At 42.1% G+C, this 26,268-nt stretch overlaps 1 protein-coding gene across 3 annotated transcripts; it reads left to right on the top strand.

Annotated features, from left to right (window-relative positions):
• Nucleotides 1-656: 656 nt before the first annotated feature.
• On the top strand, nucleotides 657-24,775 carry phldb3 (pleckstrin homology-like domain, family B, member 3). Of its 3 annotated transcripts, none has more exons than XM_083989826.1 (15): nucleotides 657-1,138; nucleotides 10,724-10,872; nucleotides 11,038-11,148; nucleotides 11,819-11,956; nucleotides 12,453-12,581; nucleotides 14,628-14,807; nucleotides 16,966-17,076; nucleotides 19,398-19,499; nucleotides 19,747-19,837; nucleotides 20,346-20,511; nucleotides 21,147-21,228; nucleotides 21,536-21,745; nucleotides 22,513-22,723; nucleotides 23,067-23,152; nucleotides 24,016-24,775. In XM_083989826.1, the coding sequence occupies exons 2-15, from the start codon at nucleotides 10,726-10,728 to the stop codon at nucleotides 24,148-24,150; spliced, it is 1,899 nt and encodes a 632-aa protein (XP_083845952.1). In that variant the 5' UTR covers nucleotides 657-1,138; nucleotides 10,724-10,725; the 3' UTR covers nucleotides 24,151-24,775. The 3 variants fall into 3 exon arrangements, with proteins under 3 accessions (XP_083845952.1, XP_083845954.1, XP_083845953.1); XM_083989828.1 differs by lacking the exon at nucleotides 657-1,138 and adding an exon at nucleotides 7,109-7,339; XM_083989827.1 differs by lacking the exon at nucleotides 657-1,138 and adding an exon at nucleotides 7,603-7,899.
• Nucleotides 24,776-26,268: the final 1,493 nt, after the last annotated feature.

Here is a 26,268-nt window from a genome sequence, read left to right as displayed (position 1 = left end):
TGCAGTTGTAGCATCACAAAAGGCGGGAGTGTGGCAGACAGTGGTAAATGCTGATTGGTTATTAATATCTAATCAATAAAGTTGTTTTCCAGAGAAAGTCAGAGACATCCATAATTCATAAAGTTTATACTTCAGGCAACATCTGTAGCATGTGGCTGGAATAAATGCAGCTGTCACTTTAAAGTAAATTTCTATGGATGGAGCTGTAGGTGCTGCTACCAGCCACAGGTTGAGGGGCTGAAGGGATCAGGAGGCCTGCTCTGAGCCACAAGCCTCAGCACATGGAGGCTATTTTTATGTATCAGTGTACAAAGAGAAAAAATAGTCCCACTGAGGAAGAAAAAAAACTTGAAGCAACACCATGACACAGCTTTAAAATGCAGGACATAGCCTACCACCAACAGGACCAAAATAGCCTACTTTTGTTGACTATAGAAATATTTATTAAAACTGCTCCTCCCCCTTCTGTCATGGACTGTATATCGCTACAATATTAACAAAAGTCCCATGAGAGTTTGTCATTACATTACATGAGTGGGCTTTCACTTCACAGTTCACTGGCAGGCAGCCTGTGTGACTCTTTTAGTTGAGCGACTCCACAATGAGAAAAGCTTGGTCGTCTCCCAGAATAGAAAACTCTCACACTGGTGCGGGCACTTGAAGGGGACACAGTAGAAACCGGCCGGTGAAGTTTGTGTCGGAGTAAACAAATAGAAAGAAAGAAAAAAAAAGGATATGGTGAGCTCGCTTGACGCCTTCAACACAAACCACATGTGTTATTAGTCGGTGCCCGCCTCCGTCGTCGCCTCCTCCTCCACATGCTGAGCTTCAGTCTCACCTGTTGACGCCGACACGCAGCTTTTTTTTTTGGTCCTGGGAGGGATTGAATCAAACCAGGTGAAGATAAAAGTATCACAGAGGAGATAAGGAGCCTGGAACAACCCGCTCAAGTCGAGACAACTTTCCGCGAACCTGAGCTGTGTCTGAAAATGAAAGCGCTTTAAAAGAAAAGGAAAGAAAGTCGCTGGCTCCCCCTCTTTCTTTCTTTTTCCCCCCCCTTTCATTTCGTCCGGGTTGGCCGCTCTATGTTAGGAGCCGGAGGACCCACAGCTGCTGTCGTTGAGGTTCAAACATATAGGTAAGAGTCGTTTATTTGCTTAATTTCCGCTTTCTTTGTCGGACCTATCCTCTAATACAACTTAGGTTAGCTACATAAAGCCTGTGCAGTTCCTGTTAAGATGTCAAGCAAAAAAAAAAAAAAAAAAACCAACAAACTTCCCACGGGGGAGTATTTGAGTTCAAATGAAAGCCCTGTCATGTGTGTGTGTGTGTGTGTGTGTGTGTCAGTGCTCTCCTGTGGACTGGATCACATCTACTTTTTAAAAGCTTCTGCGCCCATAACAAAAAAGGAATTGACACAGCTTCCTGAAATTGAAAGCATCTACAGTAGAAACCCAAAGGGCTCCTCCTGCTTGAAACTGAGGTGAATTCTTTTGGCAGTGATCGTAAACACAGTCATGGTTCAGTGGCACATCCATCATGTTACATCCCACCCTTTGGCTTAAATACATAATTGAGATTCTTCATCTCTTATCTGTGGAAACATTCACAGTAGGAGCCTAACTTTCTCTCAGCTAAATAGCTGTTCCTCAGTCAAAGCGTGTCCCATGACAGTAACCTCAGTTTACATAAAATTCCCTCTTTTGTTTACAATGACCCTGGGATATCTCGCCTTTTATCCTGCCATCAGCACTCCCAGGGTAAACAGAGTGGGTGGGAGTGCAGGTCCAGGGAGGGCTTGTGAGGGGAGAGATTGCCTTGCAGGGAGGGTTTGCTGTCTGGGGAGTTGTGCCTTTAGTTATTCTCTCTGTCTCTCTCACACACAGACGCACATACACACATCTTGTTTTGTTCAGCGCTGGACAAATCTGTGTCTGAGCCCTGCATCCTAGACTGTCATTAATGGATCACTCTTCTCTTGCATCACGGCTCCCGGAGATGCACTCATGCTGAAGGAATCTCTCTCAGGGTCCTGACTGATTTTCTCACGTCACACCTTCATTTGATGTGCTTGTTGTTTCCATCAGTGCAGATTTTTCTCTCCCTTGTTACAGCTTAGAGGCAGATCGATGTGTCGTGTTGCTCTAAAGACGAGAAAATCCAGCTTTTCTTACTTCTCTGTTTGTGCTGTTTGCTGCGCTTCGCCTGGGCTGCACACACCAAACATTTTGACTTGTCATGGCAAGAAAAGCACATCTTACTAATAACGCTCACAATGCTCAGTGTTATTCATCTGCTTCAGCAAAACACCAGAGAGTGAGTGTACCAGTGTGCTCAATAGCTGCAAAGCATCACTGTTGATTAATCTGTCAAGTCTTCAAATCACTTATTTGTTGCAACCTACAGTCTATAAGCTAAAAGATATTCCATTTGCAGGAAGGAAAGCAACAAACCAAACATAGGAGAGGATTGATTCAACTAATGTTTGGTTCCTTTGCAAGCTTGCTCTCAATTCAGTTCTATTTTCTAGTTGGTTCACCTTTTTTTTAATAGACGTACGTACACACTTCCCAGGGTGCCTTTCACTCGTCTTTCAGAGAAACCTGAACTTGTGATTGTGAATATCTGGTTTTACATTTTCATAACTCCCTGGAATTGACTTAATGTTGTCTAAAGCTCAAAGTAAAGCAACAGAAAAAAAGTCAAGCACTGAAAGCAGCCATCAGATATTCTGTATATGATCAGATAACTAGTGACAATTTTAGGTTTTATGCGAGATAACCTCTTGTATAGCTGCTTGTTTTTTTTTAATGTTGGTGGGAAAACCGCCCCCAGCTCATATCACAAGTGATTTATCTGCACATAGTCCTGAAAGTTTTATTCTATTTGTGCTGGTTGTTAAATGCAGTAATATACTGATTTCTGCACCATGAGTATCTGGGCCTATCAACTTTCTCTACTAGGTTCTTCCTAATCCTTAAGCCTCTAGATCTGGGAAGCAGTCTGAGAGTTGACTCATGGGACCGAAGCCAGGACCTGACATGTACAGCTGATGATGGAGATTGCTGAATAATCTTGTGCTTATAAAGCTGCCATTGTAGTCTCTGCAAACCATTTAAAAGTGACATGAGCAAATCAGGCCATTTCCCACAGGAATGCAGGGAAATACACCACGAAACAACAGAATGAGCCCAGAAAGAACCACAATAGCTTTTAGTTTACAGTAGTAAAGTGTTTTCTTTTTTAAAAAATCATCAGTTTCATATACTTTCTATCATAAATTAATGGTTTGATTCAGAATTTCTAGGTCTGTGCCGTTGCTGTTTTCTTGCAGGTGACACTGAGCCAACCTGCATGTTTGCTGCATGATTAGTTTTGTTGTAGGCGTTGTCACCCAGGTGTCGGCCAGGATTTGTCACTTTTACTCACAGAAAGAGAGAGACAGCTGTGTCGGAGCCTAAACTCCCTCCTAGTCTCACCTGCTCTTCCTGCTCACGGTCTTGGACTGCGATGACAGCTTCCTGCTCCTCAGGCGCCGAGCCAGCAGGAGCCACATGCAGCAGGTCCAGAGGTCGCTGCAGGGTAGTCCACGGCATTGAGATGACAGTTTGTGCTTAGCCCAGGATGTAAACACACAGACACAGGGCCATAATATCAGTTTTATGGGCGCAAAATGACTGCACATAAAGATTTATAATGCAGCGCAAGCTTTGCTGTAATTTGACAAAACCATTGCAGCCATTCTTTCCCCTTTTATACAAACTAGTTGTTTTTCATTTTCCTAAAAAAAGAGCCAGAGCGCAGCCAGGCCAGACGGAGCAAGAAAGTGGCAAAACGGCGGACCTCTGTGTCTCCACTTTGACAATAAAAATGGGAAAATTACTTACGCTCTCTGGAAACATGGTGTGCAATAAGATACTAATGTGATGATGTCAGGCCTGCTACTGAACACAAAGTTTAAAAGCCTGGAGATTTGGTCTGTTTAACTGAAGCCACGGCCTATAATTGTGGTCAATAAAAAAAATATATGTGCCTTATCCCACCATTTCACATGGCTTAATAGCCAGTTCTGGTCTCATGCCCTCTGCAGATGAGAGGAAACCACTTAGAGGAATTAAAGAAACATTGTATCATGTGGATTTCAGATAACCCTCTGCACAATGTCATGCCACTGTGTTTTAAGGCAAGGCAGCGTGTATAGTACAATGTAGTTCAAGGTCAGGGTGAACGTACGCTGAGGTGAGCACGACTGAAACTATTTGAGCCCTATGGTGTCATAGTCAGGTGTGTCAGATAGTGAACTCTGTACTTTTGTTGTCAAGCTGAACCCATATGTAACTAGACCTTATTTGATAGTCCAGCAATAAGATGACGACTTCAGCATCAGTCTTACATAACAACATCCTGTCTTTTCTCCGAGCTCTTTCAACAAGAAAAAGCCAGTTCCCTTGTCCGGTCCCGAGCTTGGCTCTTCTCTTCCTTGCAACAACGTCTTCTTTAGTTTCAGCAGCTTCAAGAGCTATCCTCTCATACAGTAGCTAGCTGTGAGGTGTTGATGTTGGTGTGTGACGTGAAGCGATACATGTTCTCGTGAGAAGGTGCCGCGCAGTCAACCAAAGTTACATGGTAACTATGGCAATGACAAAGGCCCTGCCACTAGTCAAAAAGACCCCAAAATAACTTTGAAACTATGATTTTTTTTATTTATTTATGATGGACAGAGTTTTTGGAGCCATCACTACTTTTCTATTAACAACTTTTACATATTTATTTTCTTCCAGATTGTAGATTCTGCGTGGGCCTGCCAGGGCAGAGTCAGGCACTACAGACTTTGAGGGCTCAACCCAAACTTATGGGGCCGAAAGTTAAACCACTGCACCAGAAATGAAACCATCACATGCTTTGCGTCATGCCCACAGCCTCTGTTCATTGCTGCGCGACTTATGGATGATATTTATTACATCAACTTGCTGTCTCTTTAAGCCACAAGGAAAATATAATAATTATATTTTCCTTGTGGCTTAAAGAGGCAGCAAGTTGATGTTATTTTTTAAAAGATGTTCCCCCCTTCACGCTGCCTGTTTACACTGGTGGTACATTAGTAACCCAGAGATTAGTCCTGTCAAAGCTTGGTCAGTTCACTTGCCATTCATCCAGTAAAAAAGGGGGGAAATAAATTTAAAAAAAACCTCCATTAATATGTAATTAAATGCTGCTGTGGCCATTGATTTTTGAGTGACCTGACAGCGACTTGACCACAAACCTGGCCTCTGTGGATTCATTCTGCATTGTACGTTGCCCCTCCTTCTTTACGAGTTCAGCTCACGTGCTCCATGTGTGTGACATGTTTCCCTATAGTGCCCTTGTCCTCAACGTATAGTGACAGACAGCAGTCGGCGCTCAGGCCCGCACAGAACGCGCCACTGTCAGAGCCCCTTTGTCCGGTATGAAGCTGGTGGAATATAGCTGTTGTCAGTGTTGACTTTATGGTTTTGTGTACACAATGCTTAGCCCCACTTTTCCTTTTAGCCGCTCACCGACGAGGGGTCCTGATGGGGACAAGGTCATTTCAGAGGGCTGCTGGGTGTTATTGCTGCTATTTGGGAGCTGCATTGCACTGTGTGCTGTTTCAGGAACACATTGGTCAAACTTTAAATAAGTAAAGGCCTGGCTTTTAGCAGGTCAGTGAGTCAGACACATGCTGACAACATACTAACAATGTTGCAAAGGCAGTAACACAGTTGTACTGAACAGGGGGACGTGTATTTGGTTCCAGTGTCAGGTCTTCTATGACTCTGCAATGAACTCTCTGAGGCCATAGGCTACAGGCTGCATTAACCGCTACTAGCATTATAGACAGGTGGAGGTTCAGTTGTATTGTGGGTAATGTAGGCATCAGATTTTGACAAAAAAAGAGGAATGCATAGGATGAAAAACAATTAGATCGCTGTGTTTTTTTTTTTTAAACTGTCGATTGTCTTTCCAGCAACATTATACTACATTATGATATATTTTGGAAAGAAAGTGCAAACTGAAGGTGCAAATAAGTAGACATTAAGAGGCGTATGCATTTTAACTGCATTATACATTCTTGCTTTTGGTGCAATACTGTGTCACTGGTGTAAATGTTTTAATGAGTTCAGCTTAAATACTGTTATACTATTGCTGTACAAAAGGAAGAGTACATCTAGATCTGTCAGTCAAACCTATAAAAGTAAATATATGATGCAGAAAACATGATGAACATGTTACATGTCTTGTTGCAGGTTACAGTCTCCTCATTGCTTCACACAGATCAGATGTTTTCATCTGCTCGTGTGTGTCGCTTCTTCAGTGATATAGTAGATTCAGATAGATAACTGCATTTAGCTTAAAGCACTTTAATTTTTCCGTACTGCAAAGTAAAAAAAACAGTTTTCTTTTTTTTTTCAAGAATATTTTTGACTGGTCTGTTGTTTTTGTAAAATCCCATGACACCATTTCAGCCGATTTCATGGTTTTCTGAGGTTTCAACTTTACTGAAAATTGTTACATTTAGAAAAAGGTTTACAAATGTTACATAACAATTTGAGAAGATTTCATCATTAATGAGCTACAGTAAACAACTCTCAAGAGCTTTAAAACAAAAGAAAAAAATAGATTTTCAACTTGCAAAGACATTTTTTTCCGGTACATGATTTTGTCATGAAACATTAGATTTCCTTGGTCTGTTAATCGGGAACACTGTACTATATTTAACACAACAAACACTTTTTTGTTAAAATGAGAGGAGCTTTGTTCATCTTGACCATCATCCAGTTGTTATTTACTCGATGTGTTTAAGAGGGATAACTGAAAAGTTGTTTTTTGTCCTGCTTTTCACGTAGTAAGCAACACAGCAGCTTATGAAATGCTTGGATAAGTCGTGGACTGTGACCACTCAGTTGGCAGACAGTCTCAGTAGACGGTGGGATTCCTATGTGTGCATCAACAAACAGTTAAAACAACAGTGCTGTTTACTGCATATCGTCCCTTCATACAGCAGGACACCAACTGACCATTGACCGAGTTGAGATTAGAGTGAAATGAGTGGAGGAGGCAGAAACTTCAGCGCAGCGAGGGGTGATAAGACTTTGCTGATGTGAGATAATACGACACCAGCAACGTTCAGTTGTGTTTTCCAACGCGCATAACTCTCACAGTGGTCTGACTGTGCGCTTGTGAGTGTGCGTGTGTGTGTGTGTTTGTGTTATGGCAAGTCAGCTGTTGCTGGTTATTGCTGATCTGTGGCTGATAATTAACGTCATGGGCTGATACACTGGAGTCCCCAAGTATTCTAGGATCAGTCTGGAAGTTGAGGGTATGGGAGGTCATTGCGTAACACACACACACACACCCACACACACAGATTCAATGCTGAACTGCATCTCTGTTCATTCCCTGTCTGCTATCTTTCTCTCCAGAGGCGCTCTCCTCCCTGCAATCAACAGAACAGTGTTTTGTTCTTTGATGTGTCTCTGAGGATGAACTTCGCCCTCTTTTTTTGCATCTGCTGAGTTTTTTTTTTTTTTTTTTTTGCATCATTTAATCCATAGCTGTTGCTCTTCAGACTGTTTCACTCTATTTTGGTTTGTTGGCTTAATGTGTTTGTTTTAGGCTTTTGTTTGTTGCATTTGACAAACCACTGTGTTAACATTAAAGTATGGACTTTACTCCTCTCTCTTTCTCTCTCTTTCGCTCCTGACTGCTTGATAGTGTATCTGAATGGACTTTAGCTGCAGGTCAGATGTCAAATGCTTGCACTGATGTTTGTTTAGATGATAATGTGACTCAGTGTGAAGCTCTCCCTCTCTTGTCTGGTTTGTTTTCCCTGGATGCTGCCGGCTTCCTCTGGACACCAGTGGATCTGAAAACACCACGGTACAAATATATTAGGAGCAGCACAAACGGTGAAGCTGTTGTATATTATCATGTGGTTTCCAGAGATGCTGAATCAGAGACGGATGGTGTCTTTGGCGCACATGTGACCTTTGAACTTCTGCTCTCTGCCAGTTCAGCATGAAAATACAACTGCGGTGGTAGTCTGTAAATTTGGCCACACACCATTTAATTACAGTTGTTTTTTGTAATTTAATTGATATATTTGGCTCCACAGTGTCACTGTCATGTGTGTTGCATTAAAGAGATAATTCAACATTTTGGCAAATTGGCCAGTTGCCATAATCCCTATAGTTTTAGGAGTAGGTTTGTTACCTTTAATTGTCGGTGCAAGCTATTTTTAGAACGGTGGAGCAGAGCCGTGAGCTGCTCAGAGCTACGCTATGAGATATTAACGGAACTTTACGTGACAGGAAGAGTTGTTTTCGAGGCAAATGCAGAGACTGCTTTCCGAAAAACTGCCCCCGACAGAAACACATCAGCGGTTTTGCATGAGTTTACCTCGAAAACAACTCTGTCTCGTAATGTTCCGTTATTATCTCGTAGCGTGGTGAATGTGCAGGTCACAACTTGTCCACAAGAGAGTTTTGGAGTTGTTGGATTGTGTATTTGATGAGTTTGATGAGGGAAACCAAGAAATCCCAGTCCTCCGTAGCGTAGCTCTGAGCAGCTCGCGGCTCTGCTCCGCTTGGCAATGGGCCAATTTGCCAAAATGTTGAACTATCCCTTTAAGGATAGTACCATGTATTATAAACCACTGAGCATTATCTCATCCCTTTTCTTTAAGTTAAAGCCAAAACAATGTTTAACTTTCCAGCCAATGAAGTATTTTCCACGACCTTTACACCATGCATAAATGAAAATACGTGTCCCTTATTGGCTGGTATGTGTCTAGTAAAGTCTTATTATTTTGACACTGATGCACTGTGGTGCATGAGGTGCAGCTAACTTTTCTCTGCATCTATTTTGTTTTCGCTTTCTAATCCTGGAAGCGTTTTTTTCCTCTTAGCTGTGCTTGTTACAAGACGAACTTGAGGTCAGTGTCTTTTCGAGTGTGTGGGAGCATAAAAACAGCAGTTTCAGTGTGTTGAAAACAAACTACTCCTTTAAAAATATGTCGGTATGTCTCTGTGAAAAGGTTTTAATACCATCTTTGGTAAAATCAGGCACTAATGTGGTATATACACTGAAAGTATCCATAATATGGTAGTTGTGTAATTCTGCATGGTACACATGATTATATCTGGTGTTGTTGGTACTTTTAGTGTGTCAACATCATATACTCTAACTGCCTGAATCAAACTGTGTTACACATTGGCCCTTGATCCCGTTCAATTTCAGAGCGGTGACGGCATTTCAGTTTCACTTTTTCTTTACACTCAGCACTCTTGTCTTTGCTTCATCAGTCGCAGAGCAGAAATAACCTTTACGATGGCCTCTTTAAGGTCAGATAAAATAAAATGGTTAAGAATAACCTCCTGTTTATTCTTGTTTACAGACCATCCTGTCCTTATAAAGGGAGGCATTCCACAAACAAGCTTCTGTGGCTCATTTTATAGATACAGATCTCTATTTTAATGTGTGGATGATGAACCGGTAAACTTAATTTCTCAGTGGTGGTCTGATGACAACACATCAGATCATCATCAAAAGCACACTGATATGAAACCACGTATCGCCTGGGAACATTAACATATTCTATATCCATGGGCAACCTCTGTGAAGCAGCACAAGACGCTGCCCACTGACGTTTCTACACTTCCTGTTGTGCTCTGCTCCCTCTCTCCATGCCTCCCCTTCTCTCCCCAGCCATCTCTCTCTCTCTCTCTCTCTCTCTCTCTCTCTCTCTCTCTCTCTCTCTCTCTCTCTCTCTCTCTTTCTGTCTCTTTCTCTCTCTTGATGTCAGTGTTATGTATGCCAGTCGTTATTTGGAAGCCCTCACTCATATCTCTGCTGTATATTTATCTCTGCCTGCATTCCCCCGCAGCCTAATAAGGTATGGATACAAAGAGCCAGGGCACAGGGGCCGAGGGGAAGAAGATGGTGGGAAAATGGTTTGGACAATAGGAATCAGAAGTATTTTCCCACAAATTGGTTTTGGTCTGTGCACACACATGTGTGTGTATCTGCTAGCATGCACATTGTTGGGTAAAGACAGGCCACACAGATGAGGGTGAAAGCAAGCAGGATAATATAGGCCTTTAGGCTAATGTATTCCCAAGTGCTGGGAAACACTTTGATGTAGACCAGTGTAAACACTATGTAATCATATTTGCCCGGGTATAACTGAACATGAATGTGACACACAGAACAAAACGTACAACATGAAAGTACTTCAAAGTCTGTTCTGATCTTCTGCAGAAGTTTTGTGGCCGATGTCTCTCTGTAGTGTTTCAGCGATTGTCGCAGCTCCTTTTCCTTCACCGTCTCTCTGCCGATGCACATCAAAAACCTCCAGCAGAAAAGACTTTTATTTATCACGCTATTGTCCACACACACACATACCAACCACAGACCACCACCCACATCCTGTGTTCTCTCCTCTTCCACTTAACTGAGAGGTGTTTTCTCCATCATGAACCAGGGCTTCTGTGTTTTTGTAAAGTGCATGTGCAGTTTTACTTTAGCCGTGATATCCCCTCTGTGACCCGTCACCTGATCCGCCTCCCAATACTATACGCCTTCAACCATGCAGCAGATTAGATTACCACAATATTCACTAAAGTCTGTCAGACCCCCCCCACCCCCCTCCCTTTCCTCTGCTCTGTATGTCTCATTACTCCCTCCTCTGTCTCGGCCCTTTCAGAAATGCCCCAACATAACATGGAGAGCTCCGGGAGCCAGTGGCAGCAGGGGCTACGGCCGCCGTGGATCGCCAGAGTGGCCGGTGGTCATAGCCCCGCCTCCTCGGGGGCGGAGTCGGACACAGAGACCAGCAGCACTGAGAGTGAGAAGGTAAGTGAGTGGTGATGGCGATGTAGGAACTTTGCAGATTCTTTTCATGCCAAACCCAGAACTCAACTCCTGGATGTGAGACCAGCGACCCACATCACATTTTTAGACTAAACTCTTCACCGCTTTGTGACATAATCCTCATTTTTAATCATTTGTATTTTACAGTCCTGCATTAGAAAGTCCGAGGTGGGCTCACTGAGGATTCTGCCATCGCCCTCAAAGCTCCAACAGCGAATCGCAGAGATCGACCAGCAGAAGGAGGAACTAAAGATCGGGGTGAGTGTGTTAGACGGCTGTTGTGACGTCACAGCGTGACACAAAAACATGCAGTGGTGTGAATTAGGCACAGTAATATGGCGGAGACAAATGAAGGATTTAGCACTGAAAGAGGTAAATTTATTAGTCAAGGCAATCAGTAGAAAATCAAGTTGATTGACAGGAGGTATCTGCAGCTTTTTGCATGACTGATAGTTAAATGAATCTTTGGTTTTATTACTGTTGATTATATAAGACCATCTATTTAAAGATCTGAATCAAGCTCTGAGAAACTGACCTTTATCCACCATTTTTTGGTGTGTCATGGACGATCAGTCGAAAAGATGAATCGATCTTGACAATAATCAGAATGAAGCGGAAGAAATGTTGCCATCTGTTGCACAACAGGTGGTTAATGTTTTAGTACTGTGTGTGTGTGTGTGTGTGTGTGTTTTTTCTTCTTTTTTTTTAAATACACCATGACTGCTGCAACAAATTAACAAGCAGCACAGAGCGTTCAGGGAAAAACACTAAAGTCATTGCAGTTGCGTATCTGCTGAAGTCTGCATTTCTAAATCTCCACGGCCGTTTTCCAAACGTCGCCACAGTCACGGTAAAGGAATGCATATCTCTGACTTGCTCAAGCTCTGGTCAATGTGAATCAGCTCAGTCGCGTCTCCTGTCCTCGCAGCTGCAGCTGGAGATCGCCCTGCTCCAGGGCGAGCTGCAGACGGAGAGGAACCAGCTGCACAGACACACACAGAAGCTGCAGGCTCTACAGCTCGAGGCCAGACAGAAAGACAAACCCAGACACACCGACAGACAAAAGGTAGGATACACTCGTTTAATACTGTGTGATATATTATCTTTTACGTTTTCTTTCAATGCTCACAGCAGCAGACGTGATGGATTTGCATAATGTCTTTATGATTCCTGACCAACCGAATTTCTTTCTTTGAGACTAGACTGATATGTTTTCATGCCACGTTTAATGACTCAGTGTGGAGATCACTATCACAGCAACAGAAAAAGTAGGATTAAGGGATTCTACAGAAACGTGTGGGCTCGGTAATGGTTCACTAACATCAGCACGAGATCCTTTTAATGATAAATCAGTTCCCATGAAATGATTGTTGGATGTCAGAAGCTCTGGGACAGCGCTGGTTGAAAATAAATGTTATACTGGAAAAAACCTGTAAACACGGTTGTGAAAGAGAAGTGTTATTATTCCCCCCCTTTTGAAACAGTCTTTGTTTTGCTTGAGAGAATGAGGTGATGACTGTACTTCTTGCTTCACTCTTTTCTCGCCACGTCTGCCGCCGCAGGAGCGAGAGAGTCTGGAGGAGGAGAGACGCAGGGTGGAGGAGCTGAGGAGGAGGTGCGAGGAGAAGGAGAAACTGATCCCCAGTCAGCCAGAGAGCCAGAGAGGGCAGCTAACCCTGCAGATGCAGCAGGCGAGTGCCCGTATGAAATACAAACCTCACATAGCGTTATCAGAAATGCAGCACTGATGGAAACTTGAGTGAGGACCACACGTACAGTATGACCTGGAAAGTTCAGTTTTGTCCAAACATCCACAAAATATATCAGAGAGGGATCGATCATTAATGTCGGCGCAACACTGGAAACTTCTGTGTGGAAATATATAAACACAAACAGACTGAGCGCTGTAACCTGATGTGTATAAGCTTCCTAGGAATCATGGAAATCAAACCAGCCAGGTGACGTAACCCAAATACAAAATCTATTGGATGAAGCACAGTGATTCGGCTTAAACCAGAACAAAAACAACCAACGTCTGTTTCCTGCTTTTGAGAATCTTAGTGTGGTAAATTAAATGTAGAAACACATAAAGGTGGTGGTTTCTATATTGGCTGAAACACATGTTTTGATATTTATCATTTCAGGCAACAATCAACAGTTTATTGTCCAACGCTATTAAGTCTCTAAGTCCTGTGGAGGATCTGATGTCATGATGATCATGTTGGTGGCAGCTGTCCAAATGAAACTTAAAACTTGCCAACATGTCGACATGTTGTCATCAGCGCTGACTCCTTTACATGATGTTGGTTTCTTTAGCTGCACAATGCGGGCTTGTTCAGTACCTGCTCAACCTGATGTGTTGGTATCTTAGAGGTTTACACACACACACACACACACAGCACTTAGGATGCGCTTTGTTTTCTTTTGTAAATGTGTCAGAACACGTGGAAGGCCGCTCGCTCTGTTTAAAAAGCATTGTTTTAATGACAGGTTTGGTGAAGTCCAGCAGCAGCAGGTTGTTACTATAAGTTGTGACATGTCAGGTTTATTTTGAAAGAGATTTTAGAAACAGGTTTGACACAAGAAGAAAAAAACCACACAGGCACACAAATAGTGGATTTACACAGGATTATAGAATAAACACTGTAAAAGAGAAAAGACAGCACCTATGAGACATAGAGGCTTTATGAGTTCTTACTTTTACTTGTACTGACACTTTAATGTGCTCTTCAGGATCAGGTTCAAGTTCCCAGAAATATAAATCACTGGAAGTTTATTTCTCTGAACACTAAATAAACATTTGATGTTTTCTGTCTGAATAAAGTATGTAGCGTACTGAGGCCTTGGATTCTGTGTGGGGAGAAACACTACACTGAGGCAACATCTGGATGTTGGTGCACATTAACACATCTAGGATGAAAATTTAAATTGTTATCTTCTCGTATTTGCATAGTAGCAAGATTTTGTGCAGAGAATGCGCTTCGTTGTTTGTTATTGCTTGGGCATAAAGCACTTTACTGAAGGTGTTAATAAATCGTTTTTCCTTCAAAATCAGTGACAAAATTAAGAAAATGATGCACACAACTTGGTAAAAATAATGTACTAAAGAATGCACAAGTTCATTTTTTATATATATATATTTTATTGTAACAGGCAATGACATACAAACATAAATACATAAAATGTAACACCACTGGGAAAACAAACAGAAAAGGTTCAAACAAAAAGGATGTAAACATACAAAATGTGATTGACAGTTACTGCTCGGTATGCATTTTATCAAACATATTTTTTTTTTTCATTTTTTTGTTATGCTTTTCTAGATTGCATAAGTTTGCCTTTGGAAAAAATATGTACAAATTGGTTTATTTAATAAAAATAAGAAGTGTTGAAAATTTAGTAAAACATAGCCAGAAATGCTGTAATCATCATATAATCATATTTCTTTATATATTTTATTTTCCATATAGATGTATATCTATATTCCCCGTAAACAATAAGAAAAGGAAAAACATATCTAAAAATAATAACAATGATGTTCTCATATTTTCTCAGAGGTCAAGGTAACATCTTTAATCCAAAACCTCAACTTTAATTTTCCAACCACACATTCTACGTATGTGAACAGTAAAATAAATTCCCTTCAGTAAACTAATCGATTCTGACATAGATTTCCAGTATTTTAGAGCTAAACTTTATTAAAATAAAATCTTTTATTTCCTCTGTCTCTGCTGCAGGAGAAGGAGGCGATGGAGGCAGCTGTTCGGGCCTTTGAGGACTGGGAGTTCCGTGTTCTGGAGCGAGAGAGTGGCTTCGATGAGGAGGAGGACAGCAAGGTGGACGAGAAGAATGGGGGGAATGAAGGGGAACTGGAAAAGGAGATCTCCTGTCACAAGCATGTAGTCCACAAGGCACAGGTAAACAATCAGTTTTAGAGAACCTCCCAGCTGCTGTCTGACGTGCTGTACCAGTTTGCTGCTTATCTGCATGCCAGGCGCCTCATTTCAGTGTTTACACTCGCCGGCTGACGCGACATTAACCTTCACACACTTCCCGTCAATACAGATTATGTGACGTCGGAGTCAGGACAGGTGGAGAAAGTGACAGGAACTAACTGCTGTGTGATAAAATTCAACATCGCAAAAAAAACTCTGCTGTGACGTTTAGAAGAATTTAGATTGGATCAGAGACAAGTGGTGCATTTATGATTATTATTCTACAATGTTTCTGGACACACACAATGCTAAACAAGATTTCATGGTGTCTTGATAGAAGTGTAACTAAAAGTGTATCTAAAACTCCCTCTTACATAAAATCAAGTGACTTAATGGAAGTTTGTTTCCTTCACTATTTGTGTTTATTGACGTCTTTTGCAGACACCCACCTACTTCCACCTCTGTTATTTCTTATAGTCAGATATGTTCATGAGAGTTAGACAGATCAGAAAATGAAAGTGAACTCCAAAGTTCAAATATATGCTCCTCTTATAATAATCAGACTAACCTAACCCTATAAATACCGGCCATCAGATATTATTCTTGTGCTGTAGCACAGTAAACGTTGTGGTTATTAACTTACTGGGCTGTAAGGACTTAATGACACATTAGATGGTTAGTCAGGGTGGGAATAGTACACACACACACACACACGCGTGCACTGTGCATGCTCTCCCGTCACAGTCCATGGTTGTCACTGCAGTTTCAGACTTGCCCGCCCTCCTTCCCGCCCCAACTGCTGACATGAACATGAACTTGTTACCTCACAGTCACCAGCATCACCCTGACGCTGTCACATGAGCATAATTACATCAGAGGCCACCGTGGGAGATGAAGCCAAGACCAAGACAGAGGGACATGAGAAGAGGAGGAGGGGGAGGGAGGGTGGGGGGGTTGGTAAAGTCTGGAGAAAGTCTATGTAGTCACGGCTAAAAAGATAATGGGGATTACTCTGTTGAACGTTGAGATTACAGTTGGTTATCGGTGGGATCTGAATACAATGGCTGTGACTCAGCAGTTGTTTTGACTGTTGGGTACGACTTTCTATCCTCTAATCCAGAGACCGAGCCTCAGAATTGTATGAACATAATCGGTCAACATGAGGGTGTGCAGTTTTATGCCCTCATCACAATGTAATTCTTTGTGTTATTGAGTCATATTTACAAGGCTGTTCCTCATTCTGATATGTAGAAGAGGAGAGGATGATGCTTTGGTGTTTACTACAGCCATGCTCTGATAGGACATTTCACTAGAAACCACAATGCTCAGTGACGTTGTGGTGGGAGTCATCAGCTCAGTTGGTAGAGCAGCTGCCCCATGTGTTGAGACTACAGTCCTCTCTGCAACCCGGTTTGAATCCCGCATTGAGCGGCCCTTTCCTGCATGCCATTCTCCCCATTTCCTGTCTCGCTCTCGACTGTGCTTTCCATTTAAAAAAAAGGCGAAAAAGCCCAAAAAATATACTTTAAAAAAAGAAAGAAAGTAAGAGGAGTTCTGAACAATCTTTTTTGTTTACATTTTGAAAGAAGAAGTCCCAATAGCTGCTTTTCCATTCATGTCGGAGTCCCAGGGAACATAGATAGACAAAAGATTGATGGTGAGATTGTTGAGCTTGAATATGTAAGAGGAGGAGTGCAGAGATGAAGAGAGGGATTGTGTGAGAGGGATGGTGGTTGACTCAGCTGCAGCGTGGCCTCGCTGCAGAGGACAGCTCATCTCTAAAACCTCTGTGTGTCTGTCTGGACTTATATTTAGGCGCTGATTTTATATCATTTCTTCGAGTTACAATCTCAGCCCTGTTGTCGCTCGTGCCTCTTATTGACTTGCAAAGTGGATGTGTGATTTGCATTGTGTCCCGGCTGAAGAGATCGACTGAAGTCCGAGCTCTGGATTTCCTCGCACAACACTCGCGCTGCCAAATCAGGCATATTTACCTCATATTACATCACGACATAATGAAAAGATTAAGGCAACCCTGGCCAGCCAGATGAATCGGCTGCAGCAGCACGGGACATTTGTTTTGAGGAGGAGAAACCATATGGCAGTCCACGCTGACGGGAATTATGTTCTGAAATTTCAGGAGCGAGTCCAGCAACTGGAGAGAGAGCTGACGGAGATGGAGAGGGAGAAGGAGAGGGAGCTGAGCGCCTTGAGGAAAGAGAGGAGAGAACTCGTCCACACAACTCAAACAGTAAGAGACTCTGACCTTTATATACTTCACTAACACTACCACTACTACACTGCTACTTGATAAAAAATGAGTCATTCATTAGTCTGTCGGTGATGTTTGATACAGCTTGGAAACTGTACAAGCACATATAAATGAAATGGTAGCTGTGTAAATGTCTTTACTGCACAAAGAGGACGCGGTGTGGTGTCATTTCACTAGACTGGAATAACGCTGTGTCCATGAACGTCCATGACTGACTGACTGAGTGATGCAGCCCAGTGCTAGGCTTTTTACTTTGGCAGTTATTCTTTCAAATTATTTTCTTTGACATTATCAGGGGGTGTTTTCAGATGATCTACAGAGATTCTCATAAGAGGGTTGCCAGTGTTGACCATACGTGACTGGGTTTATTAGAAATGATTTAGCTTTCAGAACACCAATGTCCAATATCATCATCTCTGATTCTCTGATCTAAACAAGGTATGTAGAGACTATGTTGTTAAATATTGTTTATTCCCATGGGTTCTGGTGAGAGTCAGTCACTAGTTAAATTTATTTTTATCATGTACAAGAGATGTCTAAGTTATTGGTCAACTCGTCCTTATTTTGAGTCACATCATGAGGCTTTTATTTTAGCAAAGACACTTTAAAGAGCACAGACGTCCAGAGTCAGTGACTTGCTGACTAACATACTGTAATGGAGAACTTACAATAGCAAATAAGGAGCTAGAAGAGGGCTTCAATTTATCAGGAGGCAGTTGGATTCAAATAAACACCGATGTTACTTCATATCTGTGGGATGTTTAGATTCATTCCTTCCCTCACGTATCAACTTTACAAGGTGATAGCTTGTCAGTGTATTTTTCCGCTTGGCCTAAAACAGGTTTAGCAAGTTAACTAATGAGGGAAACTAGTTCAGTGATTTCCCATTTCTTCCATGTACAGTTGCAGAATTATAACCCATAGAGCACAGTGATACAAGCCAAGGTGAGCCTCTTGAGATGAAGTCCTGACTTCAGTGTTCCCACAGTGCTCCATTAAAAGTGGTGAAAAATCCTGCTGCACAGTCTTTTCAACTTCACTTGGCTTCAGCTCAGTTTTATCAAAAACATACCATGACTGTGGCTAAAATTTAGAGGACAGCCCACACCATGTGTTATCAGTGTTTATTATGAATACTTGCTGTTCCAAAGTATGTGATTTTACTCAGTCACTAATTAAACTGTGCTGTGACTTTATCGCGCAGCCAGCGGTTTGCCTTTGATCAGACTTCTGACCGCACCAGTTAAAACGAGGAGGAGACGAGATGTGGATGAAGAAAAAGCAAATTAGACATGGAGACAGTGAGTGAGAGAGCTCAACTCAAAGCTGGAGGGAGAGAGGGGGGGGGGGGGGGGGTGGTGAGGAGGGAGGGGAAGGAAGGGATAGAGGGAGGAGTGAGTGAGAAATGAGAGGGAGGGTGCAGCGTTTGTGAATGTGTGTGTACATGTGAGTGCGTGCGGATGTGTGAGGGGGAGAGAAGGAGAGCCGGGAGGTGAGGTTTGACATCCCTGCACCGAGTGGTAAGCTACACAATCTCCACTCAGATCCATCTGCATGGCTTCAGTTGTGTTTGTAAGAAAAGTACCTCAATGTTGAGATCATGTGCTCCTCTGAATGACAGAATAGAGACGGCTGGGTGGAGGGGGGGGCAGGGGGGGCTGGAGGGAGTGGCAGCACAGAGGAGGAGAGAGGGACAAGACAGTGACAGACAACATGACCAAGTGTGTGTGACTACAATATGACTGTGTGCAGCATGTGGTTTTAATGGTTGTTGGAGTTCATCGCGTCTGAGAGAAAATTACATTTACATGAGATAGTTTTGGAAAAATTAATCTGTTTGAATCTCTCTGTGGTAACAAGGGACACAGGAAGCGTTGCCAAGTGATTTTACTCACAGATTGGAGCTAAATCTCAGAGAAAACACTTTTAAGTCTTCACTTTTCATACATTCCCTGTGGGTAAGGGCTAGTGTAGAGTGGTGATAGAGACAGATAAGGGGTTAAACACTGGACTGCATGTGGCGACTGAATTGCTCATGTGTTTGTGAGTCAAGCCGGGAGGGAGGGAAAGATAGTGAGGCGATGATAATTTTTTAACTCATTACGGTCCCTCGTGGAAGTGGAGTTTTTCATTCTCAGCCTCATGTGGTATGTCTAACGCAAGAGCCTCTGACAGCCAGTGCTGCTGTGGCTCATTGAAGCTGTTGCTGTTTGCGACCTTGCTGCTGATTTTTTTTTTTTTTTTTTCGAAACCAAAGATACGTTACGAAATTTCAAATTAAATTTAATGTGCTCCCACAGGTTCACAAAGAAAAGAAGCCGTTCACTGATTGGTCGAACATCACTGGCTCTGCCCCCTGCATGATGTCACTTTCCCCTCTGACCGTCCACAAGCCTCCACAGGTATGCCATCCGTCACCATGGAAACAAAAGGGCTACAATTTACAAATAGTGAACAAATTATGGACAGGTGTCTGGTCTTGTCAGTCCTGGAGTCCAAAACTCAAAATCAAAAAGCTAATGTTGACAATAAAGACAAAAAAGTTGCAGATCAATTTTCCTCAAGACTAATTGTGTCATTGTTTAAAACGATTTTGAGATTAAATTGGAAGCATTTGTCCCACTTACACTCTGTGCTTTTATTTTGAAGGAGCCATGCAAAGAATCCAGCACCAGTTTGCCCAGAAGACGGAGCTCACATCGCAACAACAGGCTCAGCGACAGGCCGCTCTCGGCGCAGGGTGAGCCACTCTCCTTTTGGCTTTTTCTATTGTGCCCCTGATTGCTTAAGCAGAGAGCGCGGTGATGTAGAACAATAAACACTCGCTCTCTCTCTCATGGCCTCATTTTGTCCGACTGTTTGTTCAGTTCCCTCCCTTTTAGGCAAATCAAAGGTGTGTCAGTAGAGTCACCAGATTGTTATTACCTTTTGACGAGAGCAGGATTTAGTGCACAGACCGGACGAGCAGGAGAAGCTCAGAGTCTCTTCAGAGTATCTGTTTTTCACACACACACACACACACCTAACTGTCACACAGCCTGATGTGCGAGGTCATGTCAAATCTTGCCTCCCCTTCACCTGCAGTAATCTGTTCCTGAATACTGTAACGGAAAATGAATCTCATGAGATTTATCGTTTTCATGCACTTGGCATTATTCCTCCCACACCTTACATAAAGCCACTTGCTCTGACTGAATCTCGTCGTTCTCATGTGTCTTTCTCTATCATCCTCCTCCTCCTCCTCTCAGGGTTGGTGAGGACGCTTCCAGACAGCCAGACGCCAGAGGCTTTCACTTCCCCGCTTCCCTCCCATAGGCTCAGCAACGGACACAACGGTGGGCACAGACCTGGGATGAGCAACGGCGGCGGGTTTCTCACCCCATGTAACAGTACGACGAGCTCTCGTGCTGCCAGGTCAGTTACTTCACTTCTCATTTGATGAACATGAGAAGTGGCTTGTAATTTAAATGTCATTGACGGTGAAGGTGTAATTCTCAAAGATTTACATAGAACAGCAGAAATTGACGTAGGTTTCTGCCTTGTTTTTAAGATTTAAGAATGTTTGCATATGTGAAGCGTCCTTTTTATATTAAAAATTAACACTTAATCCTCTTTGGTAGTTTTGGCCATAATAATCATAATTTTCCACTCCACAAAGGAAAAAACACCTTGCATGTCTGCAACAACAACCATTAGAAGTTTTTCAGTTTGTTACACAGGTATTACACAGTATTTCAAGTCATTCATTTGAAGGTAAAACTAAAGAGCTGTGTGTACATAAGCGCAGTTATACAGACAGAAAGTAGAATAACAATTGTTTGTCCAGTCATGTTTGTGTGTTGAAGCATGGCCAGCATGCTTCCTGATCTCAGCAAACAGCTTGCTAAGGGTGCTGACGATGTCCAAAACTAGAAAACTAGACCAACCACATTTATCCTCCAACTAAATTTGCCTACACTGACTAAAATAATGGCAGCTGTGATTGATAGGTTGTTACAGTGACTCTTTTCCTGTCAGTACTGACTCAGTGTAACTTTTCCTCTGTGCAGCCCGAGCCTGTTGGATCTTGTGGAGATCGAGAGGAAACTGAGAGAAGCCAAGGCAGAGAGAGAGAGGCTGCTCAGAGAGAGGGTGAGTCACCTGCCGTGGGAAACACTAGCTGGCACCTCGAATCAGCCGCAACACACTGCATTAGGCACGGCTGTCTGACACGCGATGGTCCCAAGGAGACTGACCGCAGATAGGTGGACGTTTGTACTGCGTGTTTGCAGCTTTGAAAAATGCCAAGAATGAAAAATGTGCCACCACTTGACTTTATGTGTCTGAAACAGGAAAGGGAGGAACTTGTAAATATCTATAAAAGTCTCCTTAGTGCAACACATAATCACATATTTGGTAAGATGGCTGATAATTTTCTGTGATTCATGTGTGCACACAGGAAGAGCGACGGCGGCTGTTGTTGGAGGAGAGAAGACAGAGAGAGTTGAACTCTCCCAGAACAGAACCAGTGGAGCCAGAAACACCACAAAGGTCTGAATCTGAACCTGAACCTGAACATGAACCTGAACCAGCACCAGAAACAGCACCAGCACCAGAACCTGAACCAAAGGAGCAACCAAAGGTCATTTCCCCCCCAAACTCCCCAGAGGTGTGTATGAAATGACAACCATAAAGCATCAAAGGCTCCAACAGTTGGTTAGTCTCAACTGCAGGTGATTGATTTAAGGAATAATATTTCAGAGATGAAACAGTGGCTGAGGTATCCAAACTCTTAGTCCCTAATGTAGGTCCAACTTAAAGGGACAACGAGGACTTTCGGAAAGCAAAGTGTTTTCACACTACATTTCCCATGAGCCTCCTATAAAGACAAAATTATATATTTATCTAAAATGGACCCATTAACAAGTGTGGGTAACGTAGATTCATCCACATTGATATGAGACTCTTTTATAACCAAAAGCGAACTTATCAGGGTTTCTTTAACTCATTCTATAAATACCATATCCTACATTTCCCATAATGCAACTATCCTGTATTGCCAGACTCTCAATGCCAACCCATGTCTTTTTTTTTTTCTTTTTTTTTTTTACGAAACTACAATGTGTCTCTGTGTTTAAATGATCAATATTTAGTCCTTGTTTGTGGGTAATATCTGAAATAGCATCTTGAATCAGACAGGTTTATGGGCAGCGTCGGAAAAGATAAAGCACATGTTTTAAGTACATGTACAAGAAAAGCACAATCAGATACAGTATGTCCAATATTATGAAAGTCTGTTATGATCCATTTTTGATTTTTTTTTTTACCAAATGCTCAGTCTAGGACTCAGAATCAAGCGTAACCATGATTAAACACTTTCCTCACCTTCCATGGGAACTCTTTTCAAACACATTTAACCTCCACATGTCCCTGCAGCAGCGCAGCCTGCCCCTCTTCCTCTCTCCGAACTTCGACCTCCGGGCCCACGTGGAGTCTCTGGGTCACGGCGTGGCCGGCTGCACAGACCTGCGGATGACACCCCGACGCTGCGCAGGCTTCCTGACCAAACGAGGGGGGAGGGTCAAGACCTGGAAGAAGAGATGGTTCCTGTTCGACATGGATCACAGAAGACTAGCTTACTATACAGGTTAGACCGGCCGGAGGTGCAGTGTGCACACAGTGACCACATGTTTGCATAAAGGAAAACCTGTCAGGGACACTTTCAGATAATCTCACAACAGTAACTTTGTTTTCCAGCCCCCACCCTCTGTCTGTGTGAATCTCTGGCTCTCTATTACATCAGAGACAACTAGAATTGTAATAAATATTAATTAAATGTGTATTAACTGTGTCTGCTACAAATAAGAGATATAAGATGACTTGCATTTATAAGTAAATTGCGGGGTGGGTATTGGGTAGATCCATAGACTCCTACTGAGTTTGTCCTAACCACATTTTTTTTTCCTAACTTGCCCCTCCCTTTGCTGCAGACTGTGATGAGAGGAAGCTTAAGGGAGTCATCTACTTCCAGGCAATAGAAGAAGTTTACTACGACCATCTACGAACAGCCACATCTGTGAGTTCTCATTGAAATAATCCTCCTTTTACAATCCAATCCATGGTCTCTGTGATAGTGAAAAGCCTGCAGTCTTTTACATGACGTGCAGGTCACTGTATCATTTGGTCATGAATCCCAAAGCGCTCTTTTTATACAATGTTATAATGAATCCTGTGTCTCCTGAACTTAAAGGGCTGTTTCAGCTCAAAATCACCTTGAGGCCTCATGTGATGTGAGAGGCCGCTTCCCATGTGTTGCGCGTTTACACGACATACAGTTTGCTTCACTGCTTTGAGTTTGTTCCATCTCCAGATGGCTTATACATCAGGTGGATTAACACAGGATTAAAAACACAAAAAACCTGTAATTATTAATAATCAAAGGGGGGTATCAGGTATCACTAGTGTGGTTGAGTAGAAAGTTTATTTTACACTGTAGGTTCAGATTACACCATGCTTTTTTCAACAAATGTGAAAGTGCTCAAGTAAATCAAGAAAAAGTTGATTGTTGAATGATTGTTCTGAAAATGTCATGTTCTTGGTGCGAGTCTGAGTATAAAACATCAATCATTACTAGTGCAAGCTTTTAAAAAAACAAGTGGTTTGTAAAAAAAAAAAATTAGATTTATATTGAATTAATATTAATGCTAATATTAATGAATCAACAACAATCTGCTTCTTTGGAAAGTAAAGACAGAAGCGTGAGTCATGTTCAAAGCCATCAAATGAGCAATTGTAGCAGATCCTGAAAAAATGTTGAACAAATCAATCGCCACTTTGGAAAAACCCCTAAGTCATGTTAAAGAACTGCTGCTGCTGCTGCTGCTGCTGCTTCTTCTTCTTCTTCACTAGTCACATCATCACTGTGTCTCTTCTCCTCAGTCTCCGCGGCCCAGTCTGACCTTCTGCGTGAAGACGTACGACCGACTGTTCTTTCTAGTGGCTTCCAATCCGGTCTCCATGCGGATATGGATGGATGTCATCGTCACGGCAACAGACGAGCACAGCCGTTATTGACCTCTCGCTTAAGTGTCAGTAAAATGCTTGAGTGAAGCTGCTGAGACCCCCCCCTCCTCCCCCTCCTCCTCCTCCTCCTCCTCCTCCGTCTGCAGGAGGGGCGGGTCCGGCTCTGCACCAGGACTCTTGAATCTGTGGGTAAAGAGTCGGGGCTGATGTGCTGGGACAGATGTGCTCAAACACAGCGGAGGAAGCTGTTACTGGATGAGTGATGCTTCAGTGGCGGCAGAGGTTCACCACTGAACCAGCTGCGAACCACAAGCAGCTCTGCGCACCAGTCTGCCCCGCGGGCGTCTGTTACTGGGAGGTTTCACCGTTTAAGCCTGAGCTCCCTCTGCTGGTCACAGTCCAGCACTACAGGACTGCTATACACTACTTCAACAGGGAGGGGACACAGTAACAGCAACACTTGTTCAGTATACTGTACTGCCATCCAGTGTAACAGTCATAAGTATGCTTTGTGTCTGCAGGTGTTGCTATTGTTAGGTCCACTTCCTGTATCTTTGTTTTTAGTAAAGACAAATTGTACATTCAATTTTATCAAATTAATTTATTATCTGGAAATTTATATGGGTTTGATATGCAAACAAGTGAAGGCATCCACTGTTATGAATGCACTATTAAATGTTTATTTGTAAAAACGCTTGCTTTACTGTTTTGTCCTTTTTTTAACATAAATCTTTATCAGTGAGAGATTTGCAGTGTTCAACAATCACAACACAAGACAAAATGTTTTTGTTTTTTTTATTTTGTTTTTTTTTAATCATTCACTTTTTCTCCTAACATTCATGTAGTCTTCAGATTCGGATTTATTTTACTCTTCTATGTCTTTCCCATTTTTCTTCAGTCTGGTCTACTTCTAGTTTCAAGATGTGTGTCAGTTTTACAATCAATATGATTATTAACCTTTTGTTGTGTTTTAGACACCCTATATTCTGTTGATTCTTCACAACAGCACTTTTCTTGCTGTAAATGTAAACAGTAATCTGCTACATCTTATTACTATGCAGATAAACTATCATATAAATCATAGGGACATATATACTTTTGGATTATCTTTATACATAGCAATCACATCATTGACACAATCTCCAACCTATTTGACCCCTATGAAACCGCATACTCTTTTTTTTATTCCCAGTATCTGTGCCGTAGGGACTTTGCTACAGTTTTCTAATTTAAATTGTTAATTACATCTCCACTTTTGAAACGTCACCCCTGTGGTGCATCCAGTTGGATGTCAGAACATTCAGACATAGAGGTTACTATTTTTTTTTTTTACATGATACTAAGTATATTGTTCAGGTTTGCACACATTTGTCACACAAAAGTCTCACCCAGCTTATTTAAACTGCTATATGTTTCATTTTGTATGGACTGAAAATGGCCACTTTCTCTTATAGAAATACACAGTCATAATGACTTTTTATTTGAAAAATCAAATATTTATGTGACTTCTTGCACATCGGTATTGCAAGGTTTGTCTTTACTTCACAGACTATTTGCAGCTCTGCTTGTTCCTCCTCACTTTCTATTTAACAGATATTGAAATAGTGATGCTGCAACATTAAGCTTTATATTATATTATTATTATTATTATATTATATTATATTATTATATTAAATGCCTTGTTCAGCAAGGTTTTCTTCAGAAAAATAATATCATATGTATTGGTTGTATTTTAGTGCCAAAATCATGGTGTGATTCTGTGAGAAAACAGCCAAGGGGATTTGGTTTACTGTAATACAGAGAGCATCAAAACCCTGTTGTTGTGCTGAGCCCCCCTCCCCAGAGGGATCCTACAAGAACTGAGTGTGTGATACAGATGCGCCACCAGACGGACATGACTCACGGGCTGGATTATTACCACTGATACTTCAATGCTGGTAAAACCTTTATTAGCACCATAAGTTAAAAAAAATAAAAAAAAACTACAAAAATGTTTTGGTTAAAAAAATCTTTGCTATGTTCTTTTCCCAGAAAATAAAGACACTGTATGCTGAATACCATCACTGGCTTTAAGGTAAGACTTCATCTTCACATTACTTAAACTTTAAAATATTATCACACAAGTCTTACTTTCATTCTGTAAATTCATGCATTGTGAATCTGTAAGAA

Source organism: Trachurus trachurus (genome assembly GCF_905171665.1).
Source record: "Trachurus trachurus genome assembly, chromosome: 16".
Lineage (NCBI taxonomy): Eukaryota > Metazoa > Chordata > Actinopteri > Carangiformes > Carangidae > Trachurus > Trachurus trachurus.
Note: the sequence above shows the minus strand (reverse complement) of the source record. Positions and strands in the feature narration are given on the sequence as shown.

What these genes read in the sequence shown, in the direction of transcription:
- phldb3 (XM_083989826.1), top strand. Translation starts at nt 10,726, where the DNA reads ATGCCCCAACATAACATGGAGAGCTCCGGGAGCCAGTGGCAGCAGGGG. An exon ending in GCAGCACTGAGAGTGAGAAG is followed by an intron (nt 10,873 to 11,037) that starts GTAAGTGAGTGG and finishes TGTATTTTACAG; the next exon opens with TCCTGCATTAGAAAGTCCGA. An exon ending in CCCCCCCAAACTCCCCAGAG is followed by an intron (nt 21,746 to 22,512) that starts GTGTGTATGAAA and finishes ATGTCCCTGCAG; the next exon opens with CAGCGCAGCCTGCCCCTCTT.